General features: G+C 44.0%; 1 protein-coding gene across 1 annotated transcript in view; it reads right to left on the bottom strand.

Annotated features, from left to right (window-relative positions):
* Window positions 1-698: 698 nt before the first annotated feature.
* sdc2 (syndecan 2) overlaps window positions 699-23,164 on the bottom strand; it is a 47,107-nt gene continuing 24,641 nt past the window's right edge. Inside the window, exons 2-5 of the mRNA XM_036515764.1 lie at window positions 7,232-7,343; window positions 4,911-5,062; window positions 4,334-4,466; window positions 699-2,926 (exon numbers count right to left, since the gene is read on the bottom strand). Of these exons, the coding sequence (XP_036371657.1) occupies window positions 2,763-2,926; window positions 4,334-4,466; window positions 4,911-5,062; window positions 7,232-7,343 (561 nt within the window). The 3' untranslated portion in view covers window positions 699-2,762. The remainder of the gene's footprint in view (window positions 2,927-4,333; window positions 4,467-4,910; window positions 5,063-7,231; window positions 7,344-23,164) is intronic.

Below are 23,164 nucleotides of genomic sequence, written 5' to 3'. Positions count from 1 at the left end.
TATGGCTTTTCCTTGTGTTGTACTCTGCTTCACTTGTAAGTTGCTTTGGCTAAAGCATCTGCCAAATGAATAAATGTAAATGTACTGTAAATGCAAGTACATTGACCATCTGATGAATGTATGAAGAAAACAATGAGCAAACAGCAGCAAGAAATACAACAAGTGGCACTAAATTTAAACTTCAATTAAATTCCAAAGTGTTCTTTACCATGTCTGCGAGCAGTGAGCTGGACAGAAGCAAAAGTGTGAGCTACCTTAAACCCCCAAAAAGCCTTACTGCCAAGGAACAAAAGATCACCCAGAGCTCTGACACACAAAATAGCGTGTGTCTGGCTGACTTGCACTATGTAAATATGAGAAGCATCAAGTCAAAATACGATCGCAAGTTCAGCTGAGAGAGAGAAATGATGGGCTGACTTCCAGTAAGCACCATCTGTGTTTGAAATACCACTGGATAGTCATCTCAAGTGTTCAGTTAGACGACTTTAACCCTTAGGAGTACATCCACCCTTTTCAACATGCATTAATTTCCCTTGATACAATTAGACGTGCCACCACCCACAGTATGATTATGTGCATTAATACATTAAGTGTGGTGCTCCTCCCTGCTTCCAGAGAGGGTATGAGAGGAAAAGAATTAAAATGACACTGAAGAAATGAAAATGAAAACGCACACAGCAAGAACGCCACGAAATCCATGTAAATATTAGGCCACAATGTTTATTCAGTAGTGTGTTTCAAATTATAGATACAATACTGTCTGCTTTTGTAAGACTAAAAAAACATTTCCATTACAGTCGCCTGTGCTTATAGAATACCAGCTACTTCGTCGTGCTGTTGTATGTAGCTCTTCCGACCCAGACAGGAACAAGCACACTTCCCAATGGTAGGCACTTCAAAGGCTTAAAACATTTGTGAATATATATTTATATATATTTTTTTTCATACACTATTAAGCAGTTGGACTCAATGGTCAGGTCTCTATTAAAAACAAAAGACTTAAAATGGACATAAAAGAACAAAATAAAAACAAATTTGAAACGTGGCCATAGGAATATGCAGCAACTGTGAGAATACTGTAAGTCTTTGGGTTTGCTAATGCTTTTCCATACCTTCCTTCCTTCGGTACCATCTGAGAAGACATTGGGGTCGGGGAGGGGAGTCACACAGGGGCCCAACGGCCAGAGACGGTCATGTGACACCTACTGGTTTCGCATTACACTGGTTTAAATAGCATTTTGAGGTAACTCCTTGTCCTGCCTTCCCCATTTTGTCCAGTGAAAGAGGGATGTTGTATCCACAGGTTTTCGTACTTGTGATACAACATCTCTTGGGATTTGGGATTTGGGGGGAGGGGTTCCCTCAGACACTCCAGATAGTAACTGGTTCCTCCAATGAAGATTACGTTGCCAAAATCTTGCCTTTGTGGCTAAAACCAAGAGGTATCCCAAGCAAAAATGGCTCAGCATTTGCCTTTGCTGGTGGATGTTACGCACCAAGACATGACACTAAGAGCTGCTGAACTAAAGCAACTGCGCCCTCTCTGAGGTTTCTGAGACACAAATACCTCACCAACAGGCAGCCAGCGCTCAGAGGAACATCTGTCCAGCTTCTACCACTGAGAGAACAGATTCCCATCTGCTTGTTTGCAGAAACCGCAAACTACCGACAAGGAGGGCATAAAAGCCTTGTTTGCACTGGCAGCTCTTTGAGGAGGAAGAAAAAGAGGTATGGTACAGCTGATTGGCTGGCCACGGTCCAATGAGCTTCAACAGGCAGAGGAGGAGCAGGTAAGTCTCCGCCAAGCGCGAGAACCTTGAGGACGGCTGCTCTGCGCCCGAAACATTCCAAAACCCCACAAGTGAATGAGAACGTGACCCAGAGAAGCAACAAAACGTACCGCGCAAAAGCAAAATCTTGTCGAGTCAAAAATGAATCCACGAGTCGTACCCAAGAGCAGAGAACGGCCCTCTGCCTCTGAATATTTCCACCTTCTCGCCTTTAATACCGGTTTCCTTTGAACGTGTATGCTGCGTTTCAAAGTTATCTACAACTACTTTAAGATAAAACAGAACAAAAAAATCAATAGTGAAATGCTCACCTTTTTCTAATTTTATATGAAAGCAAGAGACAAAAAACATAACCCGAAGAGAGAAATAACATTTACATTAACTGTTATCTGAGTTAATATGAAGACAGTACAGCTTCATGAAAACTACAGAAAGGCAATTTTTTAACATCTGAAAACAGATAAATTAATGAAATACACCTTTAAGATCAACTTCAGACATGCTATGACAAAATGAAAAAGAAAAAAAAGGATAGATACAGAACAATTATATTCAATTATTTCCACTTTAAATTTTTTTTCTTTACAAATACATACTGCTACAATTAAAAGTAGTCAGTGACTAAAAACAGCTTCTTTGAAATATGCCATTGATTTCCTTACTTTTATAAACTTTTTTTTTTTCTTTCCGCCTCTTCAAATAATACACGTGTTTAAATACAATGGGACCTATTATAAAGCAGCCCTGCTGGGCGATTAATTAAAAAAATACAATCAAAAAAAGGAGACAAATGAGAGAAGAGGTCTTCATTACATTACCCTATGCAAAAGCTTTTCTTGATGTGATATTCCTCAATATATTTTTTATCATTTTAACTTATTTGAACAAGTTCATCATTGTCAATGAGTGTCTATCTCTTGTTTAGCGATAATTTTTCATCTTGCTATTGGCATTCTTTGAAGGGGGTGTGGTTTACGCATAAAACTCCTTCGTGGGGGCCTTCTGATAGGCTGCACCAGAGGGCTTGCGTTCCCCCAGGTCATAGCTGCCTTCATCCTTCTTCCTCATGCGGTAAACCAGGAGAAGGATGAGGAAGATGGCAAAGAGGAAGCCAATCACACCGCCAGCAATAACCGCTGCAACAGAAAAGGAAGAAGAGAGTCAGAGAGATTAGCAAGCTGTGAGGTCACACAAGATTAGTGCTCATCAGGGTCTTCCAGTATATCCTTTAAGGAATTAATTAGGTGCCTGGCCTACTCTTGTTTACCTCCTACTAGGTAACATGTCTTTTTTTAGCCTATGCTGTGGGGGATTTTTGTGGTGGGAATGTAACTGTTGTCTCTCACAGCAGTATACAAGGACATACTGATGTTACATGTTACATATTGCATATTACTCAAGGAAAAAAATAATCTTTTCAATCTGTAAACATCCTTTGGGAAAGGAGAAGGTAGCCGTTTTCCTGAGTCAATCCGATTTTAAGAGGGCCAACACTCCAGTGACACCATTTAGAATGAATCTGCGCTCTGCTCTCGGCTCCTGGGGTTTGCTGCTGGGCCATGGCTGCACTTTGTGCATATTGCTATTACACCTGAAGCAGCACTTTCAACACTTAATACGCTTGGCTGAAGCTCGGTGCAATTAAAGATGAGCGCGTGGAGAGGAGGCGTCGTGGCTGCCCGCCTGCATGCTGGTCACTGGCCCCTGCACAGGTGAGGCGCTGCAGACCTGCAGCACTGCACTATTGATTGCTGCAGCAGTCTCAGATTGGCTGCTTCACCCCCTCTCGCCTCTCACTACCTCCCTCCATGTCCACCTTGCCCTTACTCTCCCCTTTCACTCACTGCCAAAAAACAAACAGACGAGACGCAAATATGGAACTACAGATCCGCGGTGTGAGAGCTGAGGGTCTGTCGAAGGGAGTTTGTTTCTGGAAGGCAGCTGGGGCAAACCCCCTGTGAGGGGGCTCCCCAAAATTCCATCTTTTTCTTGTGGGGCACCAAGTTTTACACTTGTGATCACGAGAAACAAAGCAGGAACAGAAAATAGATCAACTAACCCTGACGGCTCCCACTGGGGCCTATAATGAAGTTTCAAGCATTCACAAAGCACTTCGTGGAGCACTTGTGGTGCCTCAGTTAACATGTAAACACATCCACATGGAGACTACAGTTTTTGCAACATGACACCACTGCACATGAGATGCTATGAAAAATGGGCACTACACCCGGAAGACAGCCAGCCTTCTAAACAAGAGGAAGCCATTTTAGAGCATACCCTGTTGAAATGTAACCTCTTGGCCCCTTGCAAAGGTGAGTTTTGCGCTGACATCATGAATATAATCATCACAAAAGCTGTTAAAGCTAAAAAAGAAACTGAACTGTGTACACCGTGTGAGGTTTAGCATAAGCAGTTTAGCATTTCAGTCCCAGTGTCAGTTAAATTACACATTTCATTTATGGCTTTGGTGTTTTTACTAACATGCCTTCTGAGTGAGTAATTCTGAACCATACCCTCACCAACCACAGATCCACCAGAATTACCTGCCAGAACCTCTGTTCTCTGGAAGAGGTTTTCAGATCGCACTTCAAAGGGCTCCACAGGGGAACGAGGAGGGCTGGTTGTGCTGGTTGCCTCGTTCCTGTTTCGGGGCTCCTCTGTCAGTGGTATTGGGGGCTGAGGGGAATTGTGTGGGGGGTCTGTTAGAATCATTCAGTGCTGTGCTCTGCTCCCACAACATGAGCATCATCAAGCAAAAATACACACCAGAATATAAGGCAAGACAGAGCACATCTGAAATTAGCAGTAAGTCCTAAATCCAGAAACACTTTTCATATGGCAAAAGTAGCATCTAAAAATTAGGCATTTCAATTCATTCATTTATGCAATTTTTACTGGGGTTAAGCACCTTTCCCAAGAGTACAACAGCACTGGCCTAAGTGGGAATTGAACCAACAATCTTTCAGCTGCAAGCCTAGCTCCTTACCACTACACCACACTGGTGCTGATCTTAGCTTTCAGAAGGTAACAAAGTAATGCAATATATAATAATGGGCGATGGTGCTGGAGAGGCTGGAGTTGGAAATTTTTGAGCTGAGTTAGGGGCTCAGAAGGAGGTACCTCTGTCCTGGCAGGTTTTCTGGGTGTGTCTCTGGGTGTGGCTGCCTCCACTCTGGGTGTGAAGTCTTTCGTGGAGTCCTGGGTTGGCTCTGCTTTGGGGGCGATGTACAGTGTGTTCACGGTGACCACTTCCTCCTGGGTTTCACCAATGCCTGAAATGCACAGCGATCACCTTCAGAGTCCAGCTCAAAACCATCAACAACATCTTCAGCAGTAATGTCACCATGAACGACTGTGGTGTGTTGGCCACCAGGTGAGGCATGCAGAGTGCTGCAGACTGAGGGGCAAACCCAAGGCAGGACTCTTTCACAGGTCCACAGCACTCTGAATGCTGAGATCGCCTCGTGTCAGCGGCAGCTGGCAGGAGAGATGGGTCTCACTGTCCCGCTCTCCAGGACTCGGTTCTGAGAGTGGGCCCCAAGGGCGTCCTGGCGATGTCACACGGAAACTTGTGAAAGGTGATGTGACGTGGGCAGGGACAGGCCACCCAATTCACACTGCCACCTCCAGCTGCTCATGCTGTGTGTGTGTCTGTTTCTGTGTGTCTGCATGTGTGACTGTGTATGTGTCTTTCTGTGTGTCTGCCTGGATGTCTGCGCACACGTGTGCATGCGTGTGTCTGCCCGTCTGTGTCTTTGTGCTTGTGCATGCATGTGTGTGTATGTCTCTGGGCGTGTCTATCTGTGTGCGTGCCTTTCAGTCTGTGTGTGTACATGAGCGTGTGTGAGAAGGTGAGAAGAGCATACTACTCTCTTTAAACATTCAAAGCTTAAACGCAGTGCTCATTCCCTTCCACGACACTGAGCTCAACTGAACATGAAGGCGGAGAGCACCAAGCAAAATGAGCCTTCAATCCTCAGCGAGGATCTGGCTCATCTTTGGGGGCTCAGGGGTAATCCGAAAAACCCTGGCCTCCCGCAGGAATCTGACCAATTATTATCATAATCATTACAATTGTTTTAGTTGGCCTGTGAATTAATCCATAATAATGTGAAAGGATCCAGGCATTTATAGTTTGGTGTCCTGTTTGGATTGTCAGCTCTCAGCTGCAGAAACCTGTGAAGCAGCAGAGCAGGAGAGCATGTGGCTTGGCATTTGAACCGGCAACAGGGCCCCACCCAACTGCAGCTGTGCCTCCTGTTCTGCCAGTCGGTGTATCGGAGACGTAGTCTGTCAGGGCCCAGGTCTACTGTTAGCGTGCTGCTCTCTGGCTGCTTTCTGTGCACTTGAATAAGCGTCGGAGGTCAACTGCTGATTATTCATAATGGACCGCATCTCTGCATAGCATCTGCTGGCAGACCACAGTGGTCGCATCCGAGCGGGCACTGCGAAGGGGTTGGGCTCTCAAACCCCCCGCGGTCAGTCTGAAGGAGCCAAACAAAGCGGGTACGCAGGAGCATGTGCTTGCCACATGGAAATGCAGAGGGCCAGGTTCTCCCCTGCTAACAATCCACAGGGGTTGCCAGGTTTGGCTGGAAAACTTACATCACCACTTTGCTCGCAATCAGCCAGTTACTATCCTGCTGTAATATTTTCATTATTATCGTTTCATTATCTTTCCATTGACAGGGAAAAGCCGTCTTAAAGAAAACAAAGAGGAGAGTGTTGCTCAGACCACCTTGTTAGCTTGGTAACTGATGGTTTATTGCTCCTTGGCCATGATCAAAGCAGATTTCTGAGGGCTTACAGGAGCATGCTACAGCGGTACTGCATTCTGGGATTGGGCTGCTGACATCCACAGCCCTGCCTGCAGACAGACTCCAGAACGCAGTCTGGGTTCAGTTTCCTGGTCGGGCCCATTTCTTCCCGTCAAATGGGGCATAACTTTTCCAGTGCTGCCTGCCAATTAGCATACAGCCCATTTACACAGCTGGGCATTTAATGCACCGCTGCAAATTAAGTACCTTGTAGAGAGCACAAACAACAGGGCCCCCACCGCAGGAACCAAACCTGCAACCACTGAGCCAATGCCGCAGAGCGGTTGCTCCGTGCACAGATGAGAGCCATGTGCACAGGTGTCTGACAGACAGGCAAGCTCTGGGGCCACCCAAGAGCCACCCAGAGGCTGATTTCAGTGTGGGCAGGGCATGGTCAAATGCACAATGAGGTATTCAGCGGTGGGAAAACGAGGAGATGAAGCCTGAGAACAATTAGCCAAGGTGTCAGCTCTGCTCAAATCGCTGATGGGGGCAGGGGATGCCGTGTTTCCAGTGCTCAATTGGTTTCAATGCATTCCATGACATCAGCATAGTGCTGGTCCCACCAAACAAGCCAACACACACGCCACAGGAGCACACTGCGAGAGGGAAGGGGCATCTCACCTGAGCCGGAGCCAGAATTGAAGTCATCGTCATCTACGGGGTAGTCTCCCGACTGCTGGTCGTCCAGATACAGGTCGTCGGCTGGAGCCGGGGACTGGGCAGCAACGAGTATCTGCAACAGGAGGAAGAGGACAAGCTTTACCTCCAGCCCTGCCAACCCAGAGCTGCTCTGCTAACACGCTGCTCCAAAGCCCCTTACACAACCCACGATCTCGCTTTCACACAGAATGGAGGACTCCACTGGTGATGAATACACCTTCAGGCTGTGACTAACACCTTGTTATTGTAAAGTGCTTCTTTCATCGAGAGCTTCACTGACTGCCATCTACTAAGCCAGGAATGACAGCAGCAACACTGGCTCTGGGAATGGATATGACTGTGACAGGCCTAGTAATGGGTAACCAAGAGAGGTGTCATTGTTCAAAACCAAAAGAAACTCGGGATATAAAAGGAAACAGATAAACGAATCTCTCTCCTGAAAGGAAATTCACATTCATATTCTCAAAAACAACCAGGAGAATTTACAGGTTTACAACTAAAGCTTAACATGTCAATCAAAACCCCCACAGTATATGCATTTTGAAGTCTATTACACACTACGTATAGCTATATTGCTCTCACAATTTTCCTAATTGTTTAGAAACTGAGAGGCTGGTTCTGAACCAGGAGGCACATCAGCTGTTTTTGCAGTATTGCATCTGAGTGTTAGTGACCTCAGGTGAAATGATGCATTTACAGTGGAAGGGACATAAAACACTGTTTGTTGTTGTTGTTGATGCAGGACATATGTTATTATGAAGCTACAAATACCTGGAAAGAAATGGCCTGCCTAATATTGGGGCAGGAAGCACGGGTCTAGCTTAGTCTGTTTGCGTTTCAAACACAGACCTCCTCTCCAGTATCAAACTACACATATACTTCTAAGAAACAATGAACATTTTTCCTGTGTTTGCAAGCCCTTAATTTACAAATTATTTAATAATGAAAAGATTGCCTTTGATAAGCCTCACCACACAGCGTGTCTGTGTTTGTACTGTCACAGACAAAATTGGATTAGAACACAGCAATAGCTTGTTTGTGCTCCGTAAGGACATCAATACTGGTCTCATACTGAATGAGATTTTAATTTATTTTTTTAATCATGTGTAGGTTATCAGTTAACATTGTGTCTCATCTTTCCTGCATTCAGAAGCCGAGCTGTCCATTTGCCAAGGTTCTCTTCCGTTCGCGCTTTCTTTTGTTTTCTTTGTCCCGTTCTCGGTCTTGTTTTCTGGCCTTCTGAGGCCTGTCAAGCTGCGTTAGGACAGCAGTTGGGACAGTGCGCGTGTGGGAAAGACAGTGATTGCGGGGTGGGTCGGACAGAGGGAGAGTGAAGCCAGGCAGCCACACACTCTCACACCACATGTCCCACGACACAATCTGACTCTCAAACCACAGAGAGCAACAGTCTGATCACAAAGACACAACAGTGTTTTTCTGACCCAAACAGGGGCACATTCCCTGCCAGGAGAGAGATAAAAGAAAAACAACCCACAAGGCAATGATCCCCTCCCTTCCCTAAACCCCCCCCCCAGTTCCCCTAGAAACGATCTTTACGAGTAGGAACGTTTGTCTTTCACCTCTGAGTGGTGTCCACAGAGAGAAAAGAAAAGTACAGCTACTGAACACTGTCTGACTATCCCTCCGCTAGCCCTCCGCCACCCCCATCACCCCCCAGGCCTGAACTCAAAGGACACCATGCTGCCATCGGACTACCGCAGGCTGGGCCACGGACAGGGGGCAGGCCTGTGAGCCCGCGAGCCGGACCCCTTCCTCAGACCCCTCCCCCCACCTTTAATCTCCATCCCCCCCAGCTCCTCGGCAGCCTGGTGCCACCTCTCCAAGTGGTCAAATAGCCCGTCAGGACCCATGGAAACCGGCATTCACCTCCGCTCAAGCTCACCCTAGCGCGGGATGTCGTTTCCATACAGATTGCCCTTTTGAAAATCAGGACAAAAGGGCCAACAATAAATCTTTCCTGTTTGCGTGTGTGTGTGGGTGTGTGAGCGTGTGTGTGCGTGCCTACGTTTCTCTAACCTTCCCAGTAAATTTTATTTTTCTCCAGTTAGCAAGCTGGACTGATAAACCCTGACACTAAATGAACCTACATTCAATATTTTTTTTTCAGGCTTCACTCTAACAGAAGAAAGGGAGGTAGACAAGAGGGAATCTCAGCGAGGAGAATGAAAGCCACTTTCTCTCTTCAAAAGGGGCAAATCCCACACAGTGACAATGGGTCAGGTCTGTGGTCCTGAAAGCGCTGAAAGCCAGAGCTGATAAAAACAGAACAAAACCCGCCGCGCCTCAAAAGGAGCGATGACTTCCTAAATAAAGGCCTTCCAGTTCGACTTCTGTGATCAAAGGAGGAATTTGTTCAAAGCAACTTTATTTTAACCTTTGTTGTCGTGAAGCCTTAAGATTTTTTTTCTTCCCCACACAATTAAGTTTGCTGGCTGGTAATAAATGAGCAAGCTTTTTTATTGTGCGACTGAGAAGCGGGGAATTCCACGTTCTGTGTGAAGGCATATTCTGCCCTGCAGAAATACGTCTGTGTATTAATCAGCAAGATGAAACAAAAATCTGGAAACCCTCAGGGATGGAATTTACACGACTGAAATCCACACCACTGTAATGTCAGGGCAAAATAATAACATATACCATACCATTGGGATTATACAGGCTTTCTATTGTATTCACATGTATGAAAAAGAACCATGCAATACATGGTACATTTGCCCAAATGTTTCTACTGTGTACATATTTTTCTACACTGAATGATTCAATTCAATTCAATTCGTTTTTATTTGTATAGCGCTTTTTACAACACAAGTTGTCACAAAGCAGCTTTACATTGTTCCCAGGCCTGAGACCCCCTGAGAGCAAGCCTAAGGCAACAGTGGCAAGGAAAAACTCCCTATCAGGAAGAAGCCTTGAGCAGAACCGAGCTCATAGGGGGGGCCCATCTGCTTCTGGCCGGCACTGGGAAATGATCTGTGATTTTAAAAAGTTTTGAAATATGTTGAAATAAAATAGCAATCAAAATTGGTTTTCTACATTTTCATTTTATCTCACCTGGCATACATCTTAGTTTTGAACTGCTGAAACACTGGCCGAGTCGTTCAGAGAGTCTTAAGTCAAGGACAGAATGTATTCCCAACTTCAGTTTCAAGAGAAAAACTTTTGGGTTTAATCATTATCAGAACACATTTCAGCAATTACACTCTTCCATTTAAAAGAGGAGATCTGACATCAAATGCAGTTGGCATACTCTGAAGTTGCCACATCACTTTGTCTGACCTATTACCATTAAATACTATTTGTCATGGAACAGGGACTTTGCAAGCAGTGACAGGACATAAAAGCCACTATGCTAATGAGTATGCCTTTGCACAGATTATGCCACAGGGATTTCAAATGTGCTGGTGACCATGATGGCGGTGGCGATGATGGGGATGTCCATGCAGATGATTCAATGACAATAGGGCAGATGGCTGAAAGACGTCTCTGCAGCTGGGAACTCTGGTTCTGGAATGCCTGGGGCGCCTACAGTTGGATAACTGGAAGCATGTGACCTTCTGCTCCTGGTATCGAAAGTGTTTCACCACTTAGTCGCAGAACGTATGCTGCATTGTGGCATTCAAGGAAAAAAAGCTACCTTCAGCCTGGTTTGACTTGAGGAAGGCAGAAAGATATCGCCTATGGGAGAATCCATCACATTACTCCCAGGGTGGGGAATTTTCAACTAAAGATTAGCCATCTACACTGAGAAGCATACACTTCAGGTTCATGTGGTCTGGATGAATTATGATCATACAGAAGACACCAGGTGTTTCTGTGTGACTCGAGATGGGCTTTATGGAAGCTACCGATTCAGCCCCAAGGAAGCTATGAAAGCTGACTCCCACGACCCAAGTGAACATGCCTATATTTGCTAATACGCCCTAAATCCAAAATCCTCTGCTCCTCAACAGCAGCTCATCTTTACAGTCGCCCCTGATAAAATAGCAGGTTTGCCCTGAGTTCAGGCCAACCAAGCCAAAGCAGGTGCTTCTTCTGAAAAAAATACCATCCCATCCCATAGAGCTATATATAGGCTTACTTATAGCTGCTTGCATCATCAATGCGAGATGAGATTTTGCCTCCTGTGCTGTATTCCACATCCACAAATCATCCGTATCATTTGCTGTGATCTTTGTGCTGCGGTAACACTCAAAACAAGAACATCAAGATGTCCTCTCCCACCGTAGGCAAGTGAAACAAACACATTTGGTGAGAGTCCACTCTTGCTTGTTTACAAAATACAAGGTAGCGCCAAAAAGAATTAAAAGCTAAAGGTGTTCTGGTATCAGCAGCACATTACCATGGCATGCATATGGCTAAGGCAGGTCTGTGGAAATGCAGCCACATGGGTCAACCTAACTTTATCATGTACTTACTGCAATAATCACATTGTGAAAATAACAATTTTCGACATTTCCCAGATACTCAACACTAAGTAGGTAGAAACTATACTATATCTTTTGAATCAACGTCATTACTGTTGTGTAACACAATTAGGCCTCCTTTAGCCTTAAATGTTGGTTAGGAGCTTCAGCTAGAAGGGGAGGACTCTATAACTGTGCAGTATTTTAGAAACAAAGCCTTCCAAAGCCTGGCTTTTTGTGCTATCCAGCGCTGGCTTTGAATGCCTGAGGAAAAACAATGCCTACACACTAAAAGGGTTTTCCACATCTCAGCTCTGACTTCATACAGTCATCCAAAGACTGCATACTCATGCGTGCGCGCACACACACACACACACACACACATTCTATATATATATATATATATATATATATATATATATATATATATATATATATATATATATATATATGTATGTATGTATGTATGTATGTATATATATATATATATATATATATAGGTGCATGTACTCACACACGCACACATGCATGCTCTCACACGCACACATACAGACACACCCATACAAACATCCACAGACACACACACACACAACCATGCATATATGTGCGCACACACACGTACACGCATACTGTTGTATTGTCAAAGACTTTGTGCATCTCTCTCCCAAGGCAGGCATTCATAATCTAAATAATCATTTCTGCAAAGCAAAAAATGTAGCAGCACTGGCTAAGGATGAATTCCCCTAAGAACAGCCTGGGTGCTCCACAAGCTGCAGATCTGAAATCAAAAGATGGCCTTCCTCGCGTGACAGCAACTCTGGCTAATCCGTGTGCATTATTAGGAGAAATACGCAGCTCCCACATCTCCCTATCTGTCTCCCTCTCATGAGAGAGCAGTCGCCAGGAGACCGTGTCTATACAGAGTTTTAAACATGAAAGAAGTGGACTGAGACACATAGAGGAGATGGAGAGGGAGAGAGAGAGAGACAGAAGGAGAGAGATTACTGCTGGAACAGGCAGTCTGATGCCTCCAGGTTACTTTATTAAAAGCTTGTCAAACCACCACTCCATTCCTGGCGGTCTCACAAAAGAAAGAAGAAGAAAAAAGAGAGGGATCATTCAATGCAGTTTTCAGTTAGCTGTAGGATACATTATTTTGAGGGGGTCAGAGGGGGAGGGAAATGTGGGGGTGGGGTTGTGAGTTCAGCTGAAGCATGTCAATGCCTCTATGTATAATTTAGCCACTCCCCTACAGCCCACTCCCTGCTCAGACTGCATTCACTCTTTACATCGTCAATATTAACTCAGCTTCAGGCACAGGAAGGGGAGGTGTCGGCCCAGTCTCTTCTCAGAAAGACACACACACACACACACACACACACACACACGCACGCACGCACGCACGCACACGCACGCACACGCACGCACACGCACGCACACGCACATCCCAAAATCATGCACACACGCGCATAAACTCACGAAAATGGAGGGAGACAATAATAAAAGTGAACCCAGGCAGTTACACTATTTAAAGGGATTTTCTTGTCTCTTTTCCCCCCACCCCTGGTATGACTCCCCTGAGAACACCACAGATCACAGCTTGATAACTGACAGGAATCTGGATCCACATAAAAGGTTTATTTCGTTCCCTTCTCTGCTTCAACTCAACATTCTCCCATCCTAAGACCGACCGCTTTGCCCTGATCCAAAGCTCATCCACAACACCCTGATGCCTCAATTAAAAAGGGCTTTCAGAGCGGGAGCCGTGGTCTCTGAGCTGCGGTCACGGCGCTAGCCGGTAACCTGAGCTTAACCCAACAATGGAGCGTGCAAGTTCAAGCACAAGGACCCAAACCTGACCAAGTGTTCGGGTGGGGGGGGGGGGGGTGTGGAGCAGACCAATCAGCAGCCAGCTACTCAAACCCGGTCAGATCAAGCACGATGACTGACGGAGATCTGGTCGTCACGGTAACCTGATCTGGAACAGACCATATGCACATCGGAGGTGCTGCTGCAGAAAGAGTAAACAGCAATTACCAGAAAACACAGGAGCTGCTGGAGTCAGAAAACGAGACGACAGGCCACGCTGAAACATCTCAGCAATATGCCTGCTTGTGGGGTTTTCACCGTGAACACTTCAAGCCCCATTCAGAGAGACACAGGCAGAGTGCCCGGGGCTAATTTCATTCTGAAATACTGTATATACTGCATGCATTCAAAACATTATTTTAAAGACTTTCCCAAATATTTTCCATGACTGCTGTCAGCAGCCCCTTAGCACAGTGGTCTGCATGTGTACATGTTTATGTGTCTGTGATTGGTTCAGCTCCATTTTATGCTTGGTTTTTATGCTTCAATAGGGGTCCAATAATCAATGACCAAATTAGTTGCCAACGAATTTAATTGTCAATTAGTTGGTGACATCATCACGTGTGTTTTTCATGCTGACTCGGAATGCTCAGACATGTAGCCTAAGCTATCTTGCTTTACTGGAGTGAACAATAGAGATGGCAACACCTTCACGACCAAAGACCTCAAAAATGTGGCAGCATTTCACTCTTAACTCTGCCAAGGAGGTTGTGAACTGCAACATTTGCTAACCCAACCTTGCCTGACATGGGAGCACATCCGAAGAGGTGTCATGTTGGCTCTCTGGATGATGAAGACTCGTCTCGTTAAGTTAGTTAGCTAGCTAGCATAGCTAATGTTAATGTTAACAGCCATGCTATTTCACGTTATGAGCTGCAACGTTTTCTATTCGGAAATACATTTTTTCTTCATCAATAAATTATTAATGACGTTGAACATTCAATGTAGCAAATAATAACCTATTATTCACAACGATCCATTTCATATTCCAAATGTGCCCTAACTTTACAATGTTAAACCAGAGCCCGTCTGCTATTTAGAAATTCTCTGCTTAAACGTTGCATCGTTGTCATGGTGACATTTACGGCTGGAGATAGTGTTGCTGCCGAGTGCACAAGTTTAGAGAACACCAGAGAATTTGATACTTTCTAAATTGTGAAAGATTTCTACAACTCATGTCTATGCATGCGTGCCCAATGTGGGTTGCATTCGAACGAGTTATGGGTTTGTTGGATCTTGTAATGCTACCATGGCTTTCTTCAAAGGAAGCAGACTTGAATTCCCCAGCAAGCAACTGCCCTCACTGAATTAGTCCTAGTAACCATTCATTAAAAGATGTATTTTTGAATGAAGTTCTCATCTTTATTGTCAGTTAGCATATGCCTAAAACAACCTCAAGCTAAATTAAAAGCCAATAGATAAATAAGAGCCATTGAGTAATTGTGCGATTCATAATCCGAATAGTCGATTATTCGTTTCAATAATCGATAGATTATTCGACTATCAAAATAGTCGTTACTTGCAGCCCTACTGCACATCCTTAAATAACTGAATAATTTCAATGATGGAACCAGCCTCAGAAAACAGTGAGACAAGATTTTGGAACTTGGGGAACTGCTCAAAACCAAAACTGATAGCATTAGCCTTCAGCGTACACTGTAGATCTATATCAAAGATATTCCATGAATCTACCCCATAGTCATATCATTCATTGTACAGAGCCATCAGCACAAACAACACTGAATAGTGCTTTCATATAAAGCCAGCATGAGAAGCATATATTTTTGCAATGTATTTCAGATTACTCTTCATGAGCTTTCCTTTCAATGACCATACTGTTCGGGTATGTCTGATGTCAACTGGCTGCCCTTACATTAAGTAGCATAACCCTTCCAGTCCCTTTCATTTCATTCACAGCACTCTCACAATTCATGTGCTGCATTTGAATCTCAAAATGACTTTTATCATGATAGTTCTCATATTTAAAATCCTGTACTGCAAACAACCTTGTTCACCATTTTTTATCGATGTAAACTAGTCTTTTACTTTGTTTACAAACAGTAAAATAGACCAGCACTGACATGGCATAGTTGCTGTACTTTCAGCATTTAGGCATCCCACACTATGAGACTAAGAACCTATAAATGCCAGTGGGATTAAATTCATACATTATACAATGGCTTCAGAAATAATTGGTAGAGCATTATTTTCAGCTCCCAGCTAGGAGCAGTGTTGTCTAATATCCAGCACTGTGATGACACAAAACACTGAACTTCTATGTATTCAAAACAAAACCTTTCCCCCCCCTAATTGCTACAGGAAAAGCTTACGTTGTGGAGCCTTCAGGATCATAATGTAGTTTTTGCATATTTTTGTCTCTCAGTTGAAAGTGACAGATTATTTTGTACATCATTTTTTTTCCACTGGTGAGCTATGCTGCTGTTATTTTCTCACTGCTAGATTACCAATTGCCCAAATAGATTTAGGCAACACTAATAAAACAGCTGCCCCCCACCACTAGTGCCATTTGGATGAACGAAAAGGAGCAAGCGTGGAACAGGGTGGAGGGGAAACCCTCTCTGTGTCTTCATTATTAACATTGTCATCATTATCAAAACACAGCAGTGAGGCCCTGACCAAGGGTGCCTTTCGGGGGAGTGATCAACACTGTAATCAATACTGAGGCAAAGCGTGCAGCCGGGAGCACTTAGTCCAGCTCCAGCATGCACGCACCTGCTAGCTTCCACTGAAGCAGCTCAGGCACCTTTTTGAGCAAACTGATGTTGGACTGGGTGAGAGAGTGGAAGAGTAATGGCCTCTCTGACTCGGCTCAGCCCCTCAGCCCTATTGAGCGCCTGTGGGTTTATAAATATAGTGCGACGTTCCCCCTGAGCCCAAGCACTGGAAAAGCTTGAGCACTTTTTTCAGAGACCTGTCGTGCTGGAACGGGGGGCCCTTTCATGAGTGGGCCTTTGCTCTCAGAGGGGCTGTCGTTTTACCAGCCTCCTGGGGGATCATAATCAGGCCCTAATTAATAGCCTTCCAGGGCCAGCCGGGGTGGAGGGTTGTTCCTGCAAAGGGGCCGACACAAATCAAAGCGAAACAAAACAAACCCGCAGCAGAGCGGTGGAAGAGAGTTACGGCCTGAGTGCGCTGATTCTGAGTGTCTCTTCCTCGTGGGAGGATTTACGCCGCCGTCCCCTCTCTGTCGGATTTCCGCTCAGGGCTGGCCCACAGAGGGTTGTGGAAGTTTAACCGCTCGGAGAATGGCGGGAAATGGGCCTCTTCAGTAACGGCAGCAGCAATCTCACCAGCTCAGTTTTTGAATGGCCAAAAGAAGGCATACTGAGATTGTGCAGTTGTACTCATTAATGAAAAATAATTAAAAAAAATAAAAACCGGGCATAAAATTAGTTTCAATTCCTCAGTTATGGTCATACAAACCACAACACTAAAGGATTGAAAAAAACAATGAGATGATTTAAGACTAGAGTTTTTCATTAGTACACAGCATCTGCCCAAATGTGTGCTGGTGTCAATGGTAGGGTTGGGTATCGTTTGGGTTTTTTTCCAACACCGGTTGGAAAAAACCGGTGTGACCATACGTGCGAAAGGGTTAACTGTTAACAGTTTAAAGTATCCTTAAATATATAAATATAAATAAATACAAAACACAACAAATTTACATAACAAATTCACATAATAAATAAAACCTAACCCAACTACAATAATTTAGCACTAAATAACAGTATTACAGTACTGTAATGTCTGTTTCGAAGCAGCAGAGGGCAAATATTTCAATCGACAGCTCAGGGCAGGCATTTAAGTGGCACCGAAATGAGTGACCGAAATCTGCATTGCGATTTGGTCCGGTAGATACCGGTCGTATAGGAAGTGGTGCCTCAGTATCCAACCCTAGTCAACGGCACCTAATCTTTCGCGCCACCGCGAGCTCAGCCCTGCAAGCCGGGACTTTGAGCCAGCAACGTGTGACAGCGGGACAAGATCGCAAGTGACAGCACAGCCGACGGGGATAAGCCTCCCATCCTGATCTCTCACCATACACTAGGAAAGTGCTCTCGTTCAACCCCCCCAAGGCACACACACACTTAAACTACCACGTAACAAGCTTAGCAATGAGGGAGTTCCTACCAACAAGGGGGGAAATGAGAAAGCAAAAGTAGCATCGGACACTCAATTACAATGGTACCACACAGCACTTTGGAAAGGAGAATTCTGACAAATGTAGTCCACCTGTCATGAATTATGTTCATAGTTACAGAGGTTACCACTAGTATTAGTTGCATGTTTTATATAATATGCAACAGCAATGAACTGAACTTAACCTGCTAGCTGACAAGACAAACATCCATAGTCTAAGAATTCAGCTCTCCAGCTACCAATGCTACCTCTCCTAATTATAAAACCAAGTTCATGGTTACCCACAAAATGAATCCCTAGCATCAGGATTACTATTAGCTTTCTTGTGCAGTATTCGTACCAAATGGGAGGGAGTCCTTTCTCCAGCAATATTATTAAATGAAGTATCTTTTCTATAGTTGGTTTGTAAGTGTGTTTCTTTCCTCTGCAATAGGCAGCTAGTTGGCTTTACACAGACAAGGCTAATTGCTAATTGGCTTTCTTGACGGCTTACTGCTGTAACTGGCACATTCTAACTCCCCAGGTGGCAGCTATAGTAAAAGTAAAAGCACAAATTTCTCTTCCTGTTCCTTTAAACAAAGGAATGTCAGCTTCAGTGCTGGATTCTATGGTTTAACTCTGGAAGAAATAACTGAAGCATATCAATCACCAGAATAGCATTTGACCCCACGTCCTCATTACCATAGCCACACCCAGGAACTTGGTGTGATGATGACATCATACTGTCCTCGTGTGTGGTTACAAAGAGCCCAGCGAGAACCTGCAATGTCTGCAAAACTGACCAAAATCAGGGCAAGCAGAACTACAGAGCTTCTCCTTTTCCCTCCATTGTGCACGTCTACAGGTGGAACTCCGCAGACTGTTCTAGGCGTATATTTTTCATTCATTTCAGCATGACATACAAGGGCAATGTCACAAAAGGACAATAATACTGGTGACTCAAGTAAGACTGATACATAAATATGAATAACTGCGTTACTATTCATGCTCTGCTGCTTGGCTTCAACTTTGAAGCATCAATTATGGAAAGAGTTCATCTTTCTTTGTTTATTTCGACTTTACATTATATGCAAATTACTGTAAAAAGTTCCTCTTCCTTACATGTGTTACTAAGTGACTGAGCTAAGCCACAGAGGAGGGGGAGTAAATGTTACTGTGAATCAACATCCTGCACAACCAGCTAAGTGGATCCTACCAAAGGAGAATAGAGCAAAATCACAGCTGGGTACTGGAAGCAGGAATCAAAGCCATGCCAATTAAAATAAAAGGGCCAAAAACAACTGGAGAAATCCTTACCATTGAGTTGTGCTTGGACACCCCCCGCAGATATTAATGGATCAAAGAACCCTTGGGGATACGCCCCTTATTTTAAATGGCCCTCATGCTCTTTGAGGACCTTTCAGTGATGCACATAACAGAACGAGGCAGCCAGGACTTTGTCTCTGGATATAAGCATCTTACAGCGGTCAAGATTAAGGGCGAACTTGATTTCTCTCATCGACCAGTCATGTACCTCCATGGTATTGCTGCATTCTGCCTCCCTTCTTTTAGGAGATGGGGGTGCAGTGAGAGCAGGCCAAGCAGGGAGCATGTGTGCTTGCCTCACATGGATAAAAAACGCCTCCTGTTCCAAAGCAAACGGCTGGCTGACACATGAAGGCAGCCAGCACATTCCTGAGCTCCGCCAACCACACAAGAGAGCCACTGTAGGCAGGGTGTAGGGCCTTCGCTCTCACATGGGGTAGGGGGGCATGGGGTGCAGGGGTAGAGCCGGACAGGAAGTGCCACTTCAGGGCCTTCCTGTTTCGTATCACATCATGAGCGCAGGGCTACTGGTTCACATATAAGCTGCTGTTTATACCGTACCATCTGTGGCTCTGTTCACAGCACTGAGCAATGGCAGTGAGATCACTGACCTTTTAATTCCTCTTAATAATGAATGATTTTCAGCACTCTCTAAACTTGTACAGAAGTTCATTAGTATTTCATTTTAGCTACTTTAGAACAAGATTTCTACCCAAGCAGAAGAAGAAAGCAGTATTTGACAGCTAAAGACCATTACAAAGCCTCCAGATCCTACTCTCTAATCAGTGTGCAAGTCAGTTTTGTCAACAAAGTCCTACAAAACCTCAACTTGAACAAAATAGAAATTATACAAAAAGGAGCAAAAATACAGCTGACTTCTCCATGACTGGAGGAGTGAGTTACTGCCAATCCACAGCCAGCCCTCCAGATCTGAGGTCTTATTAAAGGCTAGTGAAAATATTTCGAGTGAGGGGTACGGAGGAGTGTGGTTTATGAAGGGAGTTACTGAGCAGCGGCCAAAGCCACACGCACAACACAACAGTCATTTCTGAGTGAAACACATATACTGTGGCAGCACTGAGGTCAGTATTCTCCATCAAAATACAGTACTGCAGCTCCTCATGTTGGACATTTTATGAAGGTTCCTCAACACAAAAACATATGGTCTGCTAAACACACACAGACTACAATACCCCCCCCCCCCCCCCCCCCACACACACACACACACACACACACACACACACACACACACACACAAACAGACCTGTAAAAATAAAAATGTAAAAAATATTTTTAATAAAGCATTTGGCAATAAGTGAAACATTGACTAACCCACAGACTCAGTGCCAGGAAGCCTACACACTTCTAGATGACTTCCTCTGAGATGCATCCCCTTCATCTATGGCTTCCTCTTTCCTGTATTGCTTCCACAGAGCAAGCTGAAAGAGGAACTGCGATCCTGTTTTCTCCAGTGAAACAAGAATGTGCAGGTACATACACACAGATACGCACACAGATACGTGCACACACACGTACACGCAAACACACATATGCACCAAGTCAGATCACCACAAGTGTATCAACAGTCTCTCTTTTCCCATCTTTACACAAAGTGTTGCGAAGTTTAGAGTGTTATCCTGGTGACTCATGTCTTTAGGGATTAAAAATGCAACCCTTTTAAACCCCTGGCCTAATGGCAGAAAACGAAACCAGGTCCTTTTCTAGAATCCTAATTAACTGACAACAGGAAAGCTGTGAAGTTGGCAGCTGCACACACTCAGTCCTGTAATACTCATTCATTATTAAGCAGACATCAATCTGCAGCATTCTGGCCTGAGCTCTCACCTTTGTTAAAGACGCAACACCAGGTTTGTTTCCTTAAAGAGCTTTAAATATTTTATATGAGTGCAAAGATGCTGAACGTGGTAAATAATAGTAAAAAATGATCTCTCACACACTCAGACACACAGAGAGACACACACACTCACAGTACAATACACTAGACCTCACCACAACAGGAAAGGGTCTATTTTAAAAGACACTGCAACTTCTGTGCTAAATGGTATTGTTTTTACATTTATTTCAAACCAAAACACCAATGTTCATTTTCAAATGCTTTCAGCAGTAGTCAAGCCAAAGGCCAAAAATTTATGAGTGTGTCTGTCTGCGCTCGTGCACACATGTAAGAGACAACCAACACACACGGCCCATTTATTTGTTAATCGTGAACAAAAGGATCTGACTGACCTTTGGTCTTTTTTGGTTAAAGTTTAACAGAGGGAGGAACTGGATATATGCTTATCCAGATTAAGCCAGAAAAGACAATAGCGCCGGACACCCTCCCCCTCCCCCACAATCACTTCACTATCACTGCAGGTGTGGCTTGGAGGCCGACTTGCCTTAGATTTGGCTCAATGGCACATTTTCTCCATAGAGTACAGTGACATCAACGTAAAGGACGTCTGGCCTAGTCTGTGGCTTCACGTCACATTAAAGCACAGCACAACTTTTTACATTAATAACTGCTGAGGTCTCACCTTTGCAAAAGAGAAAAAAAAAATACACAAATGGTAGCTACTATTCAAAACATAATACAAATACATAGCCAGATGCCCACAGGCCATACATGCACTTTCTTAGTGTTAAAACTGCTAACTGAGTGAAAAGAAGTGTTTTTTCAGCTGTGGATCACAGGTATATTTTTTAAATATGGGGAAAGGAAAAAGTAACAATATGTTCATTATTCAGAAGGAACATGTCTCAGCAGTTGGCTCGCAGTTAGAAATATTCGTTCCAGGCAAACTCTGGACAATGCAGATTTGTTGATTCTTGAGCAAAACCCTGGGTACAATTCAAGCCTTATGCTAATCTTCCATAATAAGTTAAATCCTGGGCTCCAGACATCATGCAAACCTCCAATTAAGTACTGCAATGGTGCCACTTAAAGCAAACACAAACCCAAAACTGAGTTTTCAATAGATTCCTGTCCTATGGAAACTACAGTCACATTAAACCAAGTGATTAACATACATGGTGAAAAAACATGCAAGACATAACTTCTCTTTTTCTCCTGTTATCTTTGGCATTCTTAAATATATAAATGTTTATATTTTTTATGATTTCAACTCAGGCATTTTGAGGTTTTGGGTGGCAGTGGTGTATAAAAGTGCAAAACGACAGTTTTTTTTTTGTTTATTGGTTGTGCCTCTGCTAAAAAAAAAAAAATGCTAGTCGAAAAAGAAGTGTTACACTGTGTCAGGTGCACAAATTCACCTCTAATCTTTGGGAATTACAGTGAGGCATCCGGTTCTGTGCTGTCTCAATGTGGAAAATAATGAAGCAACCGCATACATTCGGATATGAGGTGAATCGAAAGCTCCTCTAATTTAAAAACACGTAACTGGAGCAGCCAGCCACATCACACTGCAGCACTTTAACTAGCCAGAACTGTAACCAAACACTGTCAGAAACTTAGCCACCTTATCTTTGTAAATTACCTCAATACTAATTAAGAGGTCAAACCGGTTTGCTTTTGGGTAGCTAGTCAGCTAATTAACAACAGTGAGAATTACAATGGCAACTGAATTCAACACTTTACTGTATTTATTAATAGTGAACAGTAAGTAATTGCCTTCATGTATTTCTTTTAAAGCAGCCTGTGACAGGTATCTAGTTTACGGTTCATTTTCCCATTAGGTGCACATCCCTGTGAATCTGTCACAGTGACCTCACTAAAAGCATCTCAACATAACATATATACATTTCATAGTCATTTCTGGCCAACAGCGATATGTTCTTGTGTACTGCGAAAATATCTGGGGGTTTGCATGGTTTTTAACAGAGGTCAAACCTGTGAATGCAGGGGTTAATCCACATGTGCCCTGAAATATCAGCAACATCAGTGATAAAAGCCTAACCAAATGAGCCCTTGTAAATTTGTGGTTCACACAAAACTAACCGATACCTAGATTTTCTTATGTGTTAGTGCATTTCACTACATAGAGCAACAGTTCAAGGGCATACAGAAATTTAATATTACCACTTTAAAGGGAGCCCCATCACTCTGCCTGCCCTGAAGAGCGGTACTTCACCCAAGCTGCCTCTGTGAAAAACCAGGTCGTACAAAATGGATTCC

This window comes from Megalops cyprinoides, chromosome 21 (assembly GCF_013368585.1).
Source record: "Megalops cyprinoides isolate fMegCyp1 chromosome 21, fMegCyp1.pri, whole genome shotgun sequence".
In the NCBI taxonomy this organism is placed as follows: domain Eukaryota; kingdom Metazoa; phylum Chordata; class Actinopteri; order Elopiformes; family Megalopidae; genus Megalops; species Megalops cyprinoides.
The sequence above is the reverse complement of the archived record's forward strand: the minus strand, read 5'-3'. Positions and strand labels throughout refer to the sequence as shown.